Genomic DNA, 21,574 nt, shown 5'->3' on the forward strand with positions numbered 1-21,574 from the left:
CGTGACGGATGTTCTCCTCCTTTGTCCTTTGTGGCTGCTTTCCAAGCACACCTGTTCTCCGTGATTTTTATGAAAGTATTCAGAAGTCCTTTTTTTGTGTTTATGATCCTACTGAGGTTGCGATATGAAGAAGACAGTAAAGCGAAGGCTAAGGAAAGGCTTTAGCTCTGGTTCAGCAGCCATGTCAGGCAAAGAAATTTACAGTTTGTTCAAGCTGATAAAACAGTGGAAGCCAGTATTGTTCATGGGTTGAATAGCTGTAGTTAATGTTTGGCTTCAGTCCATTTTGTCAGGAAGTTTCACAAAGTCCAGACCCAAAGATGGCATGGCAGAGAGAAGTAAGAAGGCACTTAAACTGTTAAGAGAATTACCAAAACCTCCCAGAAATTTCCGTCCAGCTTGTTTTTTCTGATCGTTTATGTTGCTTATCCCGTAGCTGTATTCACTCCTGTCTATAACTGAGGATGATGACTTTTTATCGCTGAGCCACAATAGCTGGTTTGGTGATAAAAAGCCATCATCCTCAGTGTGTGTTTACCCAAGCTCTGTTCAGCAAGACTCTCGGGCACTTTGTGGTCCAGGGATGCTGCTGCATGTTGTGTATGGACTTCATGTAAACACACTCGCACTGTCCTGGCAATTAAATTGCTGAAGAACGGAAACACTGTGGAATAGAAGAATAGAGCAGCGACTTACAGTATGGTGGGTGAGGTCACTGTGTTACAGTGATGCTGCTGTTTACTCATACTCACATACCACCCCTCTGCCTGTTCTGAGAAGCCCTGCTCCCTAACATAAACCTGGGAGACAGCAGCTGATGGATCTAAGAGAGTCTTTTACTCAGGTCTGGAACACTTGACTATTTTAGGTAATCAGCCGGGGTCTTCCAACATGTTGGCTCCGTAACCCATCCAGTGTAGAGCCTCTGATTTAATGAGAATAGTAAACCGAGTCTGTGGAAGATGACTTCTGTGCTTTCATAACTGGTTACTGTGCGGGCTGTGATTTCACAGTTAAAATCCAAGAGGTGACAGTGATATTATTATAGAAACTGTAGTGCTTGATTTTACGATTTCTAATTTCATATCTGATAGATGGGATTCCTCTGAGGTCGACTGGGGAGGATCAGATGAAATGAAACCAGTGCTTTTTATGATGAACAAAGTTGATTCGCATATTCCAGGCTTTAACTGTCCAGCCAAAGATCATAAAACTTGTATTGTGAGTGTCAGGTTGCAGGAAGTGTCCCATATTCTGGTCCTTATGTAATGCAACATCAGGCAGAATTCACCCATTTCCATGAGATAACAGGTGGGTGGTGCTTATAGGTTAACTATGAGAGTTAGTTGCAGTCACCTTCAGAGAGTCTAACCTCTGCTGAGTGACAGTATTTGCTGCCTGTTTCTCCCATGACGGCACAGCAGCTCCTTTAGCCATCAAGTAAGGAGGGCGCAGTATTTCTCAGTCAGCAGTGACAGCAAGGCTATATTGGGACTGAGCTGAGACTTAAAACTTGGGTGCTAATTTTGGACAACCCCACATGTAGCATCGGGAACAGCTATTAAATGATACCGTCTGACTTCAACACTCTCTTCGAAAGTCAGGCTTTCCTCAGTGATTTACTGCGATTTTTCTTGGTTTTTGCTCATTCCTGAAACAGCGTTGAGAGTGAGAGAGAGAGCTGTGGAACAGGGGAGCCGTGTGTCTCAGACTGTGCTGCCGACTGGAACTGATCTGCAGTGTCTCCTGGGATTTAAGCTGTCTAGAGTGAAATCTAACACTCGTCCATCCAAACCCTTCTGTCTTAATAAGGAAACTTTGCTCAACACTCGTTAGATGACAGGCCGCATTTCTGCAGAGGGAAAAAGTCCTTGGCTCCTTTTCTTCTCTCAATCCTGCGGCCTCCCCACCCTGTATTAAAGCTGAATAAACAGTCACTCCACTCAGTGCTCAGCAGATTTTTCTCATCACTGATGCCAATTTTCATGAGAGGATTTGGTGTGGGGACAGCCAAAATGATTAATCAGTATGACTTTCTCCACACTACTATGTCTTACATGAAGGGTTTGTCTCTTACTGTATCCACTCAGCCACTCAGACTCAGCTGACTCCTTTTGATGGATCCTAGGAGCCTGAAGTACTGCTCTAAAGCACATTTTTTAAAGTACTTGTACTTTACTTGAGTATTTACACTTTCTGCTACTTTGTACTCCACTAGATTTCAATGGGAAATACTAAACTTTTTATTCCACTTAATTCGTTTGATAGCTATAGTTACTAGTTATTGTTAGATTAAGATTTTATATGGAAAAGAAAACGAAAGATAAGATTATCATACCAGTGGTTCCCAAACCTTTTAGCCTGCAACCCTTAAAGAACAGTGTCTAGGTGGGGATCCTTGTCATGTTTCAATGTCATTGAATTCTTAGCACGAAATGTTAATGTCCTGTCTAAACTTAATTTAAAAGGAAAGACTGGACAGAAGACCAAAAAAAATACAAATTTATGTAGCAGAACTTTTTTTTTTCTTCCATCTCATTAATTATATCACCACCCCTCAGATTTATCATGTGACCCTTAGGAAGGGGCCCAGCCCCTACGTTGGAAACCACTGGACTAAACTACCCAGTGGTTGTTAAAACTAGCTCCACCTCTATTCTAGCAAGGATTGTGTTCTGTTCTAATAATTTTAAGTTCTTTGACACTCAATGTAAACTTTGCTTATAGTACTCTGTACTTTTACTCAAGTAGGATTTTTTTTGTTGGTACTTTGACATAACTGAAGGATCTGAGTGCTTCTTCCTCCACTGGTCTTTCCCATGCTTTTTGATGGGACCACTGATGTTTTTAAACAGCCTAGGAGCATAATTACCCCTCTTATCTTACTGTATATTGTTATCTCAGACATCCAGAGCCTCAAAGCAGGAACTCACCAGACCACACCAGATGGATGTCTATTTATCCTCACGTCTGTGGCCTCAGACAGTTGTTTTCGATGACTGACTTTGCACAACTGTTTTATCTAGCTCCCTGGCTGCGCGGTGATTCTGAGCCTGACTGGAAAATGGTCACGGCATCTGATCAAACATGGGGCTGCAGGCAGGCTTTGGTGTAAGAATGCAGGTGCCGCAGAGCTGTGGGTTCATGTGGCATTCCTCACTGTAGAGAGACCACTGTGACCCAGTCACGGTGAACACAGCCTGCAAGCTTTCAGACAGCCACTCAAAACCACACTGGAATGTCTCATCACCATAGATTCTCACACACGCTCCACATTATGGCTTTTCTTCAGCCAAACTATGGTCATTTTGCGGTTTGGGACTCTTACTCATAAGCTTCATATAAAGCTTCCCTTTCTTTTTCAAAATTAGAAAAGAGGAAGTTTTTCGTTCACTACAAATGGTCGTTGTAAGTGTTTTGATGAGGATTATTCTCCCTTAGGAAGAATTAAGACGAATTTTGTTGTTGAGAGCAAGAGCAGTTTATAGTCACAAAAATATACAAAAGCAAACTCCTGTGCTACCATAGAAGTCCAGCATCCTCCTTGTCTTGCCATTGTTTCATTTCCCAGTGCCAGAAGCCTCTGACAGTCAGGACTGTAACAGGGAGAACAGTGGCTGAGCTGGAAGCGCATACCAAGAAGTTTTATAGCCCTGTGGAATGGAAAGAAATATCGAGTACGTCTTTGGACCTCACAAAAAGCCCCCGCAACTTAGCTCTCTCCTCTGTCTGTCTCCTCTACCTCGCTTACACGAGAGAGAGAGAGAGAGAGAGAGAGAAAGAGAGAGAGAAAGAGAGAGAGAGCCCATATATGGACACATATATGAAAGATTCTCCCTCAGTGTGCAAACACAGAAACTTCTAGCCCCTGTGACATGAGGGGCAAAAGATTGAAGGAAAATATTTAAAGAGTGCTATCAACAAGATGCTGAGCAGCTGTGAACCAGTAAGACATGAAAAAAAAAACAATAATTAAGCAGAGAGAGGGTGAAGACATCATGTAAAGTATATAGCAAAGGATAGTGAGTGTTAATGTGTGTGATTTAGAAAGATCTTTCAACAGCGACTGATCCCTGAGGGAAGAATTTCTGAGCAGGACACAACTGTGATGCTGCGGAAGGAATCTCTTATCTGGAAACGGGAGAAGTCCAAGCTGCCTGTAAACAATCATTTACTCCCCACCTCCCTCTTGCCTTGCCCTTCTCTGTGTACAAATAAACACAATGGAAGTGCAAAAAAAGTGCTGTTTTCCTAAATTGAAGACAGATTTTTGGTTGCAGAACGTCAGGCAGATTGACTTTCTTCTGTTGCAGTCTTCGTGCAACGACATGTCTGGCTTTTTGGAGAATTTGATTTTACACCAGGATTCTAGCATGGCATCCCACATGAGCTTGAAATGAATCGTGACAGTTCCCCCCGAATGCTTTCTCTCTCCCCCGCCCCCTCCCCTCTTTTGGTCTAAGCTGACTGAGCAGCATCAGATATGGCTGACATTCTTGCCTCTCTGTGTGTCCCCATCTGTAGAAGGGGAACACAAACAAACAGTCTGGGAGGAGCGCTGTCGAGGCCACAAATATTCCTCCATTATGACTTCTACCCACATTTGTGTTTGCAGTACTGGAAGCCTCCGCGTTTGGTATTTTTACTCCACAGCTCAGCTTGTGTTTTCTCTCAATAAGTCATAGCTGCTTGCATAGTGTCACTCAGGATTCTCTGCAAGCTTTCGTCTCTTAAACTTTGGAAATTACATCTAAATCTCTTTAAATCTCTCAATCTTTCACCAATGTATCTGTACAAGAACAAAATACAAACTTCTAAATTACTTTTAGACAGTCGTTTATCATCATTGCATAGCAAAGAGATGTTTTTTTTTCCAGTTTTCTGCTGGTCAGCGTCAGCAGAGCCTTTCAAACACACCAGTGGATTTCTACAAAACTATGTAAGTTTGTGCCTCATTCCAGGCCCGTAAGAGATTTATTACAGGTCCTTACAGTCTGAGAGATGACAGATCATTTCTTTTAACAGCAGCTACTTGTACAGTAGCAAAAATTTGGCACGGGAGGAATGCTACCCATCTTCAATGAAGCACCTGCAGCTGAAATATTTGACCTTCCTACCCCAGGAATTTGACTCCTCAAACAGGAGTGTTGGAAAATTGTGAATTTGGAGCACCTTGTTGCGTAGTCCCATTTTTCCATTTGCTAAATAGAACGGTTAAATGGAATTACAATCAACAGAGGGACACTTATGTGTGATTTACATCCTTAATGACAGTTTTATCACCACACTGAACCGTGTGAGTCAAAGTGTCACAGCCTTATTGCAACTATGCATCAAGTAAAATACTGTGACTGTCCCTGTGCTCTAACTGTGGTTAGATATCCACCTGTGCTCACTAATATACCAGTTTGAGTCTTACAACTACCAGTATATGTCAGTGGAACATTACTGTGAATAAACCCAGCAGCAGCGAGACATCGACCCGGCTTGGGTTACAGCTTGGGTTGCACCCTCCCAGTACCCCCGCTCATGCTAAATGATTATGTCCCTTCATGGAGCGATCTAATCCCACGGGTACTGTCTCAAAGAGCCAAGGAGTTCTCGCTATATATATCTGGACGAGGTCTGCAGAAGTCTTCACGTGGTATTTGACAAGGAGCCTGCCAGAACTGTGCTTCTCAGAGTTTCAACCGGTGGCTGTGCACTCAACATGAAGGGCGAGTCACCCCGTCAGTATTCCCTCATTATTCTGTGTCCATTGAAATCAAGAGTACACAACTGGAAAATAACCATACATGCTGTTTTTCAGAATATTATATTTTCACACCAAACACCAGAATCAAAGAACAAGCAGTTTCAGATATTTTCCTGGAAGAACGGAAACCGTGGCTGAGCCTCAACAGAGGCAGACGCATAGTTTCTCTAATGCACTAAGATTTTAGACATGAGAGAACCTTAAATGTCTCTCCCAAGGGTGCTCTTATGAAAACATGATTTCAGGCACAACAGCCAAGTCAAGCTCAGCTCCTCCCTGAGCGGCAAATCAGGAGAACCGGACATTCCATATACACAGTGGGTTGTCACTGTGGGCCGAACACATTCACTAATACAGTGTTACAGTATTGGCTCTAGTGGAAAGGCTGCTCTGTGTCATTTAAATGGACAAGAGGACAAGCTGTGCTGCTGCCTCCAGGCCACAAGGTTTCAGGAGTTGAAAGTCTGACAGTTCAGGGACTGCTATGACTCAGCTGACGAATGTACATGTGAAATTTGATTATTTGACCCTTTCTGTGTCCACTTCTTGCTCCCGTTGCATCTATATTTACCCATCGTGACAATATAAATATTTTATAGACTCAGAGTTGTCTCATATTCTAATGTGATACTGCAACTCTTACAATCTTGTATATAACCATAAGCCATAAAAAAAAATCTCACATGGTGGGAGAGTAAGGATAACGATGGTATAGTGAACGTGAGTCTGAATTCTGCTCTTTGCTGCACCTGTTTCACTCAGCTGTTGCCGCGTGTAGACGACTGAATCCGGATACAGAGACGATCTGGATTCCAACATGTCAGAGTTATTTCAGATCTGTCCAGAAAACGGGGCAACAGTTGTTTGATGGGCAAGTCTATTTTTTTTTTCACAGTAAAACACAGTCTATGTTGTGAGGAATGAATTCCTCATTCAGTAAAGTCAGACTACATCCTCACAGCTGTTTGACGCCTAGGAGGATGAACGCTGAGGAGATTCTTGGCTGGTGAATGAGCTCACGCATTCACTGTTTTCAACACAGACAAAGGCGATAAGTTCTTCACTAATGTGACTGATGGCAAAGATCTGGGAGGGAGGGGGGGTGCGGCAAGAATAAAAACACAAACATTAGTTTGTTCAATAATTCCTGTTCCTGAGAGTAAATGACCTGGTTCTTCGTGTTTCACCAATTCAAATGTTACAAAATGTAAGTGGTGGTCGATAGGTTTAAATTTATTTCAGATACTTTCATCAGCTGTTCTGGTTGGAGGCTTCTGAGTCCTTGAGAAACAGATTTTCTTTTACAGAAATTATACATCTGGATTTTTTTATTTTTTTTAAATGCCTTAAATACTGAAGGAGTTTGTCACTGTGGTTTTTCAAATCACATATAGTGTAGTAAAATTAAAGAAACTTCGCTCTGTCTTAATGCGTGACTGCTGCTAATTTTCCAGTGGGATGTAAGTTGGAACACATTGGCTTTTTAATAATGTTTGTACGAGGAGAGAGTTGTGACAACAAAACATGTGCAATGGGCCCTGGGCTATTTTTACTGTGCCCCTGTGTTAAAGGAAAACATCATAATGGAGCTTATTTTCATTCCCAGAATGCCACAGTAAATCTAGTGTGCCATCACGAACCTCCCCTGAGTCCTTTAAGTGAAAATGCTGTTGAAGATAATTAAGATCAAATTGCATATCAAGGAAGCCAGTAGTGTTTACTGTCAGTGATATTATATTATAAAGGATTTCTTGGAATTATTAATTATAACTTCAAATTAAAATACTGTATGCATACAATGTTAAATCTAAAAACATTTACAACTCCATTTATAAGTCAAATAAACACAATGATGTGATGAACATTCACACTATAAACATTAAATAATTAAATAAAGCAAATGAAGGAAGTCAATAAAGCAATGTCTTGGAAGACTCAGAGATACCTCTGTATGCAGCAGACAGCTTCATACATTTATTGTGGTTAAACAATTTTACTCATATAGGCTACATATTGCCAAAAAGAAAAAAATTACTTTTTCCAGAAATGTGATCCAGTAGAAATAAGTCTGGATCTGTGACCCTGTGTTTTTCAGTGCCAATCACAATCATACAAATACCAGTCTGTTAGAACATGGGCTCGGCCCAGATCATCAAAATATTTTTCTATTACTGTGCCTACCAGTCAAAGTCTAAGACAAGGCTGATGCCTGAATTACCAGGACAAAAAATTAAATTATAGGAAAGTAATATGATGAGAAAGTTGTAAAGACCATTTCCCATCATTCTCTGCTGCTGTCCTATTTTACTTCTTGTTGAGTAAAGTCTGAAGAATGAGCACCCTGTTTGACTCTGCAAGCATGAGTAAATCTGCCAGGCATAGCAACAATAATCTATAAAACAGACCAAAGCCTGAGCAAGACGAGGATTATTTTAGGGGACACATCTAATAGCATTAGACCTTGGACTCTTGGCACAGATTCTTGGATCCATATTACAGACCAAGGCAGGTGCATGAAAGAGAAGGCGATGCTAAAAATATCCTCAAGAATCTTTGTGGAGCCTTGAAGACACTTGGGGTGTCCTCAGCTCTTTATATACAGTCTATGATCCTCAGTCACCAGAGTTGTGTGGTTTAACTTTTCATTAATTCAGTGCATTTAAATAATGTTGAATTTGTAAGGGGATTGTTGGATTAAATTATTAATTTATAATTCATTCATTGTAATAAAAAAACATTTATTAATTAAAATAAAAAATTCTGTGAAATATAATGTAACACGATCTTATTCCCTCAGATTTATTAAAGCTTCTAGTAACTGAGCTGCACATAAAGTGAAATTACAAATAATATAGTTTGTAAAGCAGTTAACGTGTCTCAAATGCCACGTTAATCAGCGGCTCAGCTGCGGTAATTGAGGTATAAAGCCCATCCTGCCCGGCTGGGGCTGGATGCTGTGGTGCCACATTCAAATGACGCATCAACAGTTTACAGGGAGGATATCCGATACATTATCAGGTAAACACTTCCCTGTCTTGAGCCCCCCAGACTGTGAACAATGCCTCTAGGGCTTGCCGGGCTTACCGAAAGCATCTCTTCTCACACAGCCCACTCGCCTAGAGCTACTACAACTTATCCCACAGGAACTTACACACACACACACACACACACACACACACACACACAACACACTCAGACACAGAGAGACCAGGGGCTGCAGGTTGACAAATGCTTGGTCAAACTGCCACTGCAGCTGCATGTGGCCCCACTCCCAGCCTGCCACAGAGCAAAAGGAGAACACTGTCACTGTGAAATCAGAAAGTATAATCCGCATGAAAAGAAAACAAATCATGTCCCCGATTTCTTTAATACTGGCAAGTGAACAAACTCAAATGGCATTTAATAAAGAGACGGCTACCACGTGTGGCTTTTAAATGAGTTGTCACAGTGGTAAAAACAAACATGTAGCCTACACAAGTGCCATGCAGAGATTTGATCATGTGCTCAGTCAGTCATAACTGAGTCTCCATCTGCATCTTCTCTGTGCATTAAGTGGCTTCTGTTACATTACCATTTGGGAGCCTTTCCCTGGGAGCTGCCTTCATGTCCATCACACTCCATATACAGGCGTATCAAAAGTCAAATGTTTGGGAGCAACGAATCGCTGAGCAGATCCTAAAAAAACGCCCGGGCACCCACACACGCCTCCTCCAAAAAAGTATTGGATGTCCAAAGGAATCCAGTCACCCCCCCTTGAAAGTACATATTTGACAGGGCACAGTCAGGCAGAGCCTGCACTCCAGCTTAGCGTTCAGTTAGGCACAGACGCCCGAGCTCCTCTCTCGCTCTCTTTGGTTTTCATTTGGACGTTTTGTTGGTGCCGCCAAACAAGCAATAAGCAGCCATGGATGCCATCAAGAAGAAGATGCAGATGCTCAAGCTCGACAAGGAGAATGCCTTGGACAGAGCTGAGCAGGCTGAGTCAGACAAGAAAGCAGCAGAGGACAGAAGCAAACAGGTCGGCTGATTTTTTTTTTTCTTTTGTGGAAAATCTCAAAGATCCTTAGAAAAAGCAGGAACACCAGCAGCAGTATAAAGCTGCTGCCCTTTAAATGGATCGCGTCCTAAATACGGATTAATTACTTTCTTGGATAATCCCAAATAAGGATTAAGTTAAGAATAACCCAACCTTCTTGATTTTTTGGGATGTTATAAAATCTCTTCTCAACTGTTTTGGCAATTGGTGATGTAAATATAGTCTAGAGATGATGTTGATCATTTTGAAAAGAGAAATAACCTTTGATAATAAATGGAAAAATTGCATGTTTATTTTATATTCTGTTAACTCTATAATGTTTTTTATATGCATGTATAGTTAGAGGACGATATAAGAGAGTTGGAAAAGAAATTGCGTGTAACTGAAGACGAAAGAGATAAAGTGTTTGAGGAGTTCCAAACTGCTGAGGAAAAGCTGCTGACCGCTGAGGAGGTCGCCACCAAGGTATCTGATCCTGACGTGCATGAGCTTCCCTAACTTTTCTCTTCTCTCTTCCTTTTTCCCCTGTCCTGTCCTGTCCTGTCCTCTCCTGTCCTGCGTGTCCATCTGTCCGCGCTCTTGCGCCCTGTGCGCGTTCACGCAACTCCCGTCTCCCCTGCTGATCACCTCTGAAACTGTCCCGCACTGAAACTCGCCTCAGCTTGAGGACGATTTGGTAGCACTGCAGAAGAAGCTGAAGGGAACTGAGGATGAGTTGGACAAGTACTCTGAGGCTCTTAAAGATGCCCAGGAGAAACTTGAGCTGGCTGAGAAGAAAGCTACCGATGTAAGTAGGGACGGGATTCACAACGGCACAATTCCTTCACCACGCTTCCTCACATCTTCAATCTCTAATCACTGTGTGTGTGGGAAACGACAGTTCAACACCGCAGAGAAATAAATTCTCCTCTCTGCTAATTCAAACTGGCCTCAACTATTAACTCTGAAAATATTTTCCTTTTTGGATGGATAGGTTTTGCACAACTGCCCATCCTGGAAAATTGACTATCAAACTCCAAATTGGCTCTTCGATCATATGTCCAACTATTGTTGAATTGTCGCTTTATGTTTTATCAAGGATCACATGCACAATCACTTTCAAGTCAGCCCATAGAAAGTCAGATTGGCTGTTTGACTGAAACACCTTTTTTTTTTAAACAAACAAACAAAAAAAAATCAAATTTAATCCCTCCATAGACCAACTCAAAAATTATGTTGCATAATACGTTTCTGTCGTTTGCCCCAGATGTGTCCAGTCTTACAGGTCTTTGGCCAAATGAGTCTTTTTCAGAGTGAAAAGTGAAGTAGTCTGATGTGCAGTCCTCCCAAGAGCACAGGGAGCAAGCGCCCGGATAAATATAGCCCACTGCTTTATATGGGCAAGATAGGGCTCACATCTGCGGCCTGCGCTCTTTGCTTACCAAAGGGAAAAACACTGTTTCCCACCAGAATGTCCCAGGCAGCGTCCTCATTAAAAAAGAAAAAAGAAAAAAAAGAATAAATAAATTTAGCTCATCTACAGAAAAATTTAATAAATGATCCTCTTGTTGCTCATAGTTGCTTTTATTCCATCCACATGATAGAAAAACTATGTAAAGAATTTAAATTGAGGCATGGAAAGGTTGCGACCTGCTGGAGACAAAACGCACTTTTGGTCTTCATAAACATTTTCTCATGACAAACAGTCCTGTTAATGACTCAGTATAGGTTCAAGTCCAACTGCAGCAGACAGAGACGTTTGCTCACCACAGCCAGTCAGAGGACTCAGTTTGCAGTGAGGCTTGTTGTAATAATCCTTTAATTGGATTCCCTCAGGGAGTTAGGCCATAGTGACTGTAGGCTACTTTATAGTCTAGTGAGTTTTAGCCTGTCACACTTAATGCTACATTTTATTTCCTATAGGCCTAGATCCCGCTGTAGTTTCTCTCTTAATATCCCTATAGGAACTTTGAAATATGGCTGGAGAGCTCAAATGACTTTAAATACTACTCGCTGTTTTTATGGCCTTGCTTAGTTTTTTTCATATTTTTGGAGTGATTTCCTGTGATATTTGCAAAGTCCGGAGCGTAGCCTGTAATTATTGTACTCAGTGAAGACTCATTGAACTGCCTGTGGTCTCTGAATATTTTATTACCTTATGTAATGCAGAGAGTTGACCCGCAGAGGGCGCTGTAGTTCCATTAGTTCGCACCAAAGCATGATTATCACAATGTATTGACAGGGTGTGTTAATCTCATTAAAAAATCTCACATTTTATTATTTTAAGGGAGCACTGCAGCAGATTTCCATGGTGTGACACTTTGCACAAACCATGCACAATACTTAGTTTTTAGGCTTATTTTGATATCAGTGCTACTTCCTGGACAAATAAGAGGCATTGCAGAGAGCGTCTCCAGAAAGCTTGCGCACTGACCTGGCTGCCTTCACGCAGCTTTCAGCACAATCAAGGACGTCACCTCGCTGCCTCTCAGTTTCTCGGAAATTGTGCTTAAGCACAGAGTATAGTGAGGTTTCTTTTTTACATTTATATATAGTTGCACAGTAAACAATGGCCGGAGCTACATCACTGGAGGCAGTAAAACGAAGGATCAAATCATTGCAAGAGCAGGCAGACTGTGCTGAAGACAGAGCCGAAAGATTACAGAAGGAGTTGCTTGCGGAGAGGAAAACCAGGGAACAAGTAAGCATGTTTACCGCGCGTACAGGCAGACAGAAGCTGATTATCACACGCAAAATTACACATCCTTCCCTCTGTAGCCCGCCCGTGTTGTGTTCACTTCATTCCATGCGTTCAATTTGAATCGATACGCAGTGAGATAGCGGGATTTGTCTTGATACCCTGCCGTGCTGCGAGCGGAGCTTTTCTTGGCTCAGTGCAGTGCCACCACAAAGTCGTGTGCTGAGGGTTTGATAGCCTGCTGCTCCTGGCTAAGCGCTTCTAATTGGTAACGTTAGGCCGCTGATGCCCAGGTTTCAAGCCACTGAGCGACCCTGACACATTGTGTCACTGTGTTGCCTAATCTACCTACTTTACTTCACTCGCATCTCCTTTTGATGCGTTTCGCTGTAACGGTCCCATTCAACCTGCTTTCTAGTAAGTTCCGTTTATTGCGTGCTGCAGGCACTGCACCACAAGATTAAACACATGAAAACTATTTTTTTTTTTTTAGCAACCAGGAAGTTACAAGTAAACTGTGGCAACATTTAATGTGCCAGTGTGCACTGTGAAGCTTATGCTCTTTGACTTGTCCTTATAAGGACAATAGGGTTTCACAGCTACAAAGAACATAGCGGTAGTTGTCTGGAGCGGTGAAATCTTTCTGCAGGGACTTAGAGCAGTCAGAGTTTTTCTCAGCCTCAATTTGTTAGTTTGTAACTTAAGTTACGTAAGATGTTTTTAAATGGAATTTAAACCACTGCTTCAAGTCTACACATTATTGGTCAAGCCTCACACCTTAAGATGCACTTTCGTCCAGCACTGTGCACTTTACCACGAGCTGCAAGGGGAGAACAGACTGAAAAGGCCTTTTGAGTCAGTCAGACTCTCTGGTAGTTATATCCTGTTTTCACCGTCACTGAGCATTTTCAGGACAATGCAGGCCTCATACCTGCTGAGCAGTCACCTGAAAGCAGAAGTAGATACAGGTTTGAATAATGACGGAAAAAGACCTGCTCTATTTTTAATATCACATCCCTATTAATGCATAGCAAAGAAAATCACAATTACATGTCTGTTACAGTTGTGAACTATCAAGAGAGGCTCCCCTGTGGTTGTATGTGAACCGTGTGAGCAGTCATTTACAGTATTATTGTCTCAGGCCCTTTGACTTGAGACTTGTTAATGTTCTCTCAGGGGCCTAGTAATGAGGCAGGGTATTCAACCTTCTGTCAGCTTGGGACATTGTTATCATTATTACGTAATCAGTGAGGAGCACAGGGTAGCCTCCTGGGAGTGCCATTCCCAACAGGAGACACACAGAAACACTTGAGCAAACGTGACTGTGCTCACCCATCAGGCATGAAACGAAGTCTGAGTGCACCACTAAGAATCATTCACCATGGAAAAAAAAACAAAACAAAACAGATACACCATCTACATTCTTTGGGCTGACATGTATGTATGCACATGTGTGACTTCCAGGTTGTCTGTTAAAGATGGTGGCCTCCGAATTCTGACGTGCTGTTCTTCTCTCCCTAGGCTGAGGGAGATGTCGCTTCCCTTAACAGACGTATCCAGCTGGTTGAGGAGGAGTTGGATCGTGCACAGGAGCGTCTGGCTACTGCCCTGACCAAGCTGGAGGAGGCTGAGAAGGCTGCTGATGAGAGCGAGAGGTGGGTTTCTTTTGAGCGCCGAAGACTCAGGCGTCTGATCTCTGCCGTTTCGCCCCCGCTCTCTTGCTGTAGAGACCAGGTGGCAGGGCATGAAGATCCAGCGCAGCTGTGTTTCCATCCCCTTTGTGTGGGGTACAAGCAGCGCCTCTGTGCTGCAGAGCTAGTTGGTGTCAGATAGTGCAGTCATTTCCTCACATCCCAAATTCTGTATTTTCTCCCTCTTTCAATTCACCCGTAGAAACGTATATTAAAGATTTACCAGACAACACTACAGTGCACCAGACATGTGTTTCCTCAGGGAGACTGTTGGCTGTCTGTCGGGTCTCGGCTCCTGATTCCTAACATCTCTTTAACTGTTTGTCCCCTCACACAGAGGCATGAAGGTCATTGAGAACAGGGCCATGAAGGATGAGGAGAAGATGGAGATGCAGGAGATCCAGCTGAAAGAGGCCAAACACATCGCTGAGGAGGCTGACCGCAAATATGAGGAGGCGAGTTTTTCAGACGCCAGCGCGCCACCCTGAAACAAATCTGCAACACCAAACATCCAGTTGCCCAGTTACTGCAATCAGTACCACTGTGAAATACTGTGACGATTATTGACAAACGTTTAAATGACCAATTAGGAAGCACCTTTTGGTAATTATGGCGACACTTTTGAATTTTGCCCCAGTGTATTAACATTAATTTATTGGTTTACACTACAGTTTGTTAGCCGATTTAGGCATTTATTAATGCGTTTCTTAACAACGATAACAGATAAGATCAACAGGTAATGAAGGACAATACAGTAAAAGTTCCACTGTAAGAATATAACATATATTCATATGAAAAGTTATAATTATTGAAAAATATTGTACATTTTTAAACAAAAATGCCCTCCTTCTTATAACTACATGGCTGTGTGTGAGCGAGTTAAAGTAAAGTGTTACCGAGTACAATTTAATCGTATTAGAGTGGTGCACTTTCACTTTGAGGAAAAAATCTTTAAACCACATCCTATGTGTTACTCATCACATATGAGTTGTGTTGTAACACTTTTTTATGTTGCACCTAAAGGTGGCCCGTAAGCTGGTCATCATTGAGAGTGACCTGGAGCGTACAGAGGAGCGCGCTGAGCTGTCAGAAAGGTAAGATGTTTCACCTTTATGTGCGCTAAACCTGCATTTCCACTTGCACGTCCACTAGCATTTAAACAGTCAAAGCTTTCAGCACTAATACACAAAGTATAGGACCTGTTCCAATTGGAACAGTGTGCCCTGTGTTCTTACTGTATGTGCTAATTATTTGCATGCTCCTCATGGTTTGAATGGTTTTGGCTCGGGCACGTACGCCACACCCATTAACAGACGCGCTCGAAGAGTGGAGGATGAGCTAAGGGTTTTGGAGCAAGGCATGAAATCACTAAGCTGCTCAGTCACACAGGTACTACAAACAAAAACTAACACACACTTATATCTTTTGTTGAGTGGCTCTTTTCACTTTCATTCGTGCTGCTGAATGAAGCCTCTGCTTTGCTTGCTGTGCTTGTTACTTTCCTCTTTCATGCTCTTTTATTCTGGGTATTAAACTCTTTCATGCCTCTAACACGGCAGGGACTGTGCAAGAATAACACCTCACGTTTTAAGAAAAGCATGATATTTAGCTCAAAAAGCATTTAACAAATAATTTTTTAATTACTTTTTGTGTGTTGACAAGACTCACATTGCTATTCTCACACTCCTGCTCTGTTAAGGCACTTTTAAAGCACTTGGGGTTCCCTCCTCGTTTAATCCCTGTAGTTCTTACTTATTTTGTGTCCTCTCCCTCCCTCTTCCTTACTTTCCCTCCACCTGTTTTGTGTCTACCTCTGGTTCTATCCATCCTCGTGTCCCTCCTTTCCCTCCACCTCCTTCTCCTTCTTCTCTTTTGCAACTTTATCCCCTTGTCTAAAACACCAGCAAATGCTCTGAGCTTGAGGAAGAGTTGAAAACTGTGACCAACAACCTGAAGTCACTGGAGGCCCAGGCTGAGAAGGTAAGTGCGACCTTCTGGCCAAGTGCATGCTGTCAAACCCATCAGCGGCCCTGTAGCCTTGGTGAGAGTGGAGCAGAGGAGCCCGGGGAGCCGGATCTCTTCACATCAGATTCATTTCACAATATATGTCTTAGAAAATGTGCATGGTATCATTTTGAATATACAAGGACATTCGGAGTTGTGACTCCATGCCCATATGTTTGACTCCCTTCATTGTTTTTGTCCCACAGTACTCACAGAAGGAGGACAAGTACGAGGAGGAGATCAAGGTCCTCACCGACAAGCTGAAGGAGGTAAAGTTTCACATGGCCTTATATGGAATTGCAAGCTGAGTCTAGGTGCATTCATAGAAGTCACAGATGCTGTATCACAGTTTGAGTGCTGGACTGACTCATAAATCTGTCTCTGGACCACAGGCTGAGACTCGTGCTGAGTTCGCTGAGAGATCAGTAGCCAAGCTTGAGAAGACCATTGATGACTTGGAAGGTATGATTTTTTTGTTGCTCCTCACCCCAGAATGCTACTTTGGTTATTTTGAAATGTTTTTTTCGTTTATTTGTCGCTGTATTTGTGGTAAGTGCTAAGTGCTTTTTTACAAAATCTCTTTATTAGCCCATTCTTTGCTTTGTTCTTGATCTCTATTTTTTGCTTCCCTCTTAATTTCATCATGGCTATTTTTCAGACAGCATCATACTTTTGTTGTGTTGACTCTTATCCTTTCTTTATTAAGTCGAGTTGACTTTAGTTTTTGAGTTTCAAGGTAGGAAAGAAAGGCTTTGATGTTTATCAGATATCAGGCCTAGATGCTTACTTAGTGTTCAAGGAGTCACAGGGAAAGCTAAGGGCTGAGAGCCATATGGCAGTGAAGTAAATGGTCCGTGGTGCTGAGGAATTTTCCCTCTTTTGTTTTTTTTGGTTTTTTTTTTGCAATTCCATTCTATCATTTTCTGGTGTAACTCTGTTTTCCTCTTCTTCTCCAATTCTTTTCTATCACTTCTTCCTGTCTTCCGCCCTCTCCTGTCAATGGTCTGGATGTTTCACCCTTCACCTCCTTGCCATCTGCTCCTCCACCTTTGCTCTCTTTCACTGCGCCCTCCCTCCCCCCTACGCCCCTGGCCCACCAATAGATGAGTTGTATGCCCAGAAACTGAAGTACAAGGCCATCAGCGAGGAGCTGGACCACGCCCTCAACGACATGACTTCCATGTAATTTTCAACTTGCCGTGCCTGTTTGTTCCGTCGTCACCCTCCTTTCCCCTTCTCTGTACCCCGACAGCCCCGCCTCCGTCGTCTCCCTAATAGTTTTTTGCACCCATCATCCAACTCGTGCATCCGTCCTCAGACTTAAAATGGTTATGCAGCTGTGTATTTATAAAGTCTTAAACTTTAATGTCTTAAAACAATGATTGTGGTCCTGTATGTCTGTGCGTGCAATGATTACAACCCACTCTAAGTGGTTATAATGATACTGCATGCCATCTGTATCAGTATCACTCATGTTAGAGAATACTGGAAACTGGACTGAAGTAATGTAATGCATGAACAAAAACAGAATTTACATTTTTAACTGTGAGTTGTATACTTTTTATGTGAAAAGTATTCATTGTTCTGTCAGTTGATGCCTTTTTATAAACCCCTAATGTTCAAAATATTCATGGTAATTTCACCTAATATTTTGACATCCTAGGCAATGCATGCAGGTTGTATACTGAAATGTTGTGGAGTGTTTTAAGGAACATTTCAATCAATCTGATTCGGTCTGATTCCTCTTCTACTAATATGGTCTACTTCTGTCCAGAAGAAAGGCCTCTTCTGTGTTTGTGAGACCCTCACCCCTTGTTCTGTCATCATACTAGTCCGACAACTGTCATAGTTTTGGTTGAAGCCCCCAGTTTTACTAAACGTTTGGTCATTCTGTGGGAGGTGCAATGTCTGTCTGGTCCAGCGCTGCTCCTCGTGTTTTAACAGAAAGGTCTTGATCAGAGGTGAGGTAGTTGCTCCAGCCTCCAGTTTGTGCTTGTCAGCATTGTGCTATGTCGTTGTGGTTTTAGTATAGCAGTGCCGTAACTCCTGTGGTTCTGGTGTATTGTGGTGCGCATCTCAAATATCCATAGGTCCCTCCGCCGACCCCCCTGGTTCACTGTACTTCTTCTCTCTCACACAGATAAATTGTTTACACCTCATCAAAGACGCCTCCTGCCGGCTGAGCGGCATCTGTCTGCTCTCACCAGCCTTCTCTCCATTTTCCCTTCCCTCTCTGTCTTTGCTTTCCTTTCCTCCTTATGTTTCCATCCTCATGTCATCGTCACTCGCATCCCATCTCTTGTACAGAATCCTAGAATCTTTCTGCGTTGTGTAAAAAATAAAACATCCTTCCTTCTATGTAAACTGTATCTCTTCACTCTGTCCTTTTCTTTTGTCCTTTTTAATTTCTATTTATTTTCAAGTGGCTCTAATAAAACCAGGAAGTTTATGTTTTTGATTTTGTGTCTGCATCTCAACAAACCATTAGTTGAGCCTTTACCCTGCTTTCCTTGGTGTATAGTTATTTCAATGGATGTTCTTTTTATTTTCTTCAGATACTGTTCTGTGAAGCTGAGATATTAGGAATATCACAGTAGTGCTTTAAGCGCATAAATTTAAAAACATCTACAGGGACCTGACTGAAAGCTGAGCTGAGTTGTCTTTTCCCTTAGCATTTTAGACTGATGCATGCAAGCACTTTTTCAATATTTAGTACTGTGGCAGGATGAGCTGACTGGAAAGATTTGAGAAGTGGAGGGAAGCAGTGTTGGACTGTTATCAGGAAGATTGTGGTAAAGTAGAGGAATGGGTGTAATGGTGGAGTACGGAACAGTATGTGAGAGTTGTTGAGCCGTCTCGTCTGCTTGCTGGAAAAACTGGTTGAAACTGATATCGGTGATTATGATGACACATGGGCTTTGTATGATACACAGTATCCTGTCATATATTTGAATAAATATACAATCACACATTCTGAGTCTTTTTATTAAACCCATTTCCATAAAGTCAGGCACAGTGAGAGAAGCAGAAGTGAGCAGTTTCTGGAGCTGTGTGTTGTGAGACTTCATAATTTAAATGGGACCATAGAACAATTGTTGAGCCACAACCTTAAACTCAAAAAAACGTCCAAAGAAACTTAGGCTGCAGAATGGATGATTTCTCAGGGGCAGTGTATCCTGTTCTGATGCTGATCAGCAATATTGAAGCATATGCTAAGATGCTTTTGATCGAGGATATTATGACTGAACAGACAGACGCAGCATTCATAGAATTCATTATTCTCTCTATTTTGTTGCAACACTATCTTACTTTAAATATTTTAAGGTTAAGTTGTGCTGCCATGGTTCCTTTTTAACCTTTCTGCGTTTTCACTCTACACAAAGTCCTGCAATGTGTTACATGCTGCAGGGAGAAAAAAAAACAAAAAACCTTAGACAAAACCAAAACACCCTGTCAAAAAACAAGATCATGAAAACACTTACAATCATATTAATCAAAGGCTATTCAGATATTTTCAGTGTTTTTACAAAGATTAAAAAAAAAGTCTTCAGTGATCTATTCGAAAGAAGGTAGGTGTCAACAGGCAATGCACTTTCTCTTTTCCTATTTCTCCTCTGATTTCCTGCCCTCTCTCTGTTTTTCAACTTGCTTTCTGACTGCAAAGATCGCCTCTACCAGCAACTTGAGAAAAACCGCCTTCTCTCTAATGAACTACGTGTGGCCTTGAATGAGGACTAAATTGTGTGAATGTTTAATGTGTTTGCTATGGTTTTTGTTTTTTAATGTGTGTATGACAATCTGATCCAGTGTATGATCCAAAGCTCGACACCTGCACTGCTTGAAATCTGTGTTGCTGTTTGTGGAAATGCATTTCTCGTGGCAATATCGTGAAAATCAGGGATTATCTCAAATATATCTTTTCTTTTTTTTAAATCTTGCAGTTTGTCATTATATATTTTTGCAAACTGTTGTTGTGATTATGTGTTTTAATAAGGACTGTAAAGTGTAACCTGTTTGCATGGTTGCTTGCATATCATAATATGAGCTTGTTTACTCAGTGTGTTTCTCTTGTTTTCTGTCAGTGCTGTGTAGATTGGGTTAAAAAGCACTCAGATTTAATGACTGACCAGAATGATGTAGCCAGCTTCATTATTAATGCAAGCTAACCAACTGACTCACTTATGCTCGCTTGTGTGAGATTAAAACTTCTTCATTTGATGTTCTAACAGAGAAACTGTCACACGCTAAAGAAGAGAACCTCGATATGCACCAGATGCTGGACCAGACTCTAATGGAACTGAACAATTTGTGAAAGCGCGGTCTGATCCTGCAACCCCCCCACACACACTGTGGTTTTGGCTTTTTGTACTTGCACCTTGCTTACCGTAAACCCCTCTTCGCGTACCTTGCCCATGGTGGAGAACAAACAGCCAGATGCTAGTCCTATTGCACCGTTCTGCCTTCAGTGGAACTCGACCAAGGAGCAAAGCTAAAGGGAAGTAAAGCTTAACCATTCCCTTTGATGAAGCCTAAACTGAGAAACACCATTGTTTTCACAATCTAGCTTTTATCTTGTAATGATGTCCACCTTTTGCAATCCTTGAGATAGGTTTTTTTTTTTTTTCTTTTTGACAAGTCATCTGGTGAAGATGAGATGTGCCATTGGTTACAAAAATTGTTTTCTACATCTGCATTGAAGCTGATCTGGTACGTTCCATTCCACCCTGATTCTACACATACCAAAGTAAAAAGTGGAGAAATTTTGCACTTAATTAAACCTCAACATTACGCACATTTTGCAAAATGTAAGAAAACTATGTTTAAAAAAAAAAAAAATACATGCCCTCCTCCCAGAAAATTTCCTCTCAGATGTAAGTATACATCGGCTTTGCCTGTCTTTATGTATACTGGTGCTACTGTATTGTTAAGCAATGACAGAAAAATGCTAATGCATTACAGTATAGTCTTAGTTTTCTTTAAAAACATTGTTCAAATTTTTTTCATCTTGTCTATAAAGTATGATTTCAGTCATCTGGTTGCACATTGTTTTAGCATCATTTTAATGTAGATGTTTCAAGTGTTTATCATATCTGAAATGTACAAATTATGACTATAAAATAAAAGCACGTTTTGAAAGTTTTCTAACTTTGTTTGTGATGCATACATAGCCCTTTTGTCCATCTTAGGGTTTTAATAGACCTTTGGGGTGAATGAAAAACATCTGATGCAATGCAAATGAAAAGACAATTGTTAAATAGAGTTTATCTTCCACAGAGGTGTTGAATGTGTTAAATTCTTTAGAACAAATGGAGATCTGTTCAGTTTGGCTCATGTTCACTTGACCCTCAACTTGACCTCCAGCCGGGGGAAAAACACTGTCATGTGTTTCCTTGGTTCACTGCAGCTCACTA

The 21,574-nt window shown here is 41.7% G+C and overlaps 1 protein-coding gene across 11 annotated transcripts; it reads left to right on the forward strand.

Annotated features, from left to right (window-relative positions):
* Positions 1 to 9,516: 9,516 nt before the first annotated feature.
* On the forward strand, positions 9,517 to 21,303 carry tpm1 (tropomyosin 1). 11 transcript variants are annotated; one of them, XM_022754491.1, is made up of 10 exons: positions 9,525 to 9,773; positions 10,131 to 10,256; positions 13,990 to 14,123; positions 14,497 to 14,614; positions 15,183 to 15,253; positions 16,064 to 16,139; positions 16,370 to 16,432; positions 16,556 to 16,625; positions 17,267 to 17,345; positions 18,304 to 19,053. In XM_022754491.1, exons 1-10 carry the CDS (start codon positions 9,660 to 9,662, stop codon positions 18,305 to 18,307), a joined length of 855 nt encoding a protein of 284 aa, XP_022610212.1. In that variant the 5' UTR covers positions 9,525 to 9,659; the 3' UTR covers positions 18,308 to 19,053. The 11 variants fall into 11 exon arrangements, with proteins under 11 accessions (XP_022610219.1, XP_022610218.1, XP_022610215.1 ...); XM_022754498.1 differs by lacking the exons at positions 10,131 to 10,256; positions 16,064 to 16,139; positions 18,304 to 19,053 and adding exons at positions 10,453 to 10,578; positions 15,473 to 15,548 and having other exon boundaries at positions 9,517 to 9,773; positions 17,267 to 17,349; XM_022754497.1 differs by lacking the exons at positions 10,131 to 10,256; positions 16,064 to 16,139; positions 17,267 to 17,345; positions 18,304 to 19,053 and adding exons at positions 10,453 to 10,578; positions 15,473 to 15,548; positions 20,393 to 21,303 and having other exon boundaries at positions 9,521 to 9,773.
* Positions 21,304 to 21,574: the final 271 nt, after the last annotated feature.

The sequence above is a fragment of the Seriola dumerili genome, unplaced genomic scaffold, assembly GCF_002260705.1.
Source record: "Seriola dumerili isolate Sdu_G_001 unplaced genomic scaffold, Sdu_1.0 BDQW01000219.1, whole genome shotgun sequence".
Classification (NCBI taxonomy): domain Eukaryota; kingdom Metazoa; phylum Chordata; class Actinopteri; order Carangiformes; family Carangidae; genus Seriola; species Seriola dumerili.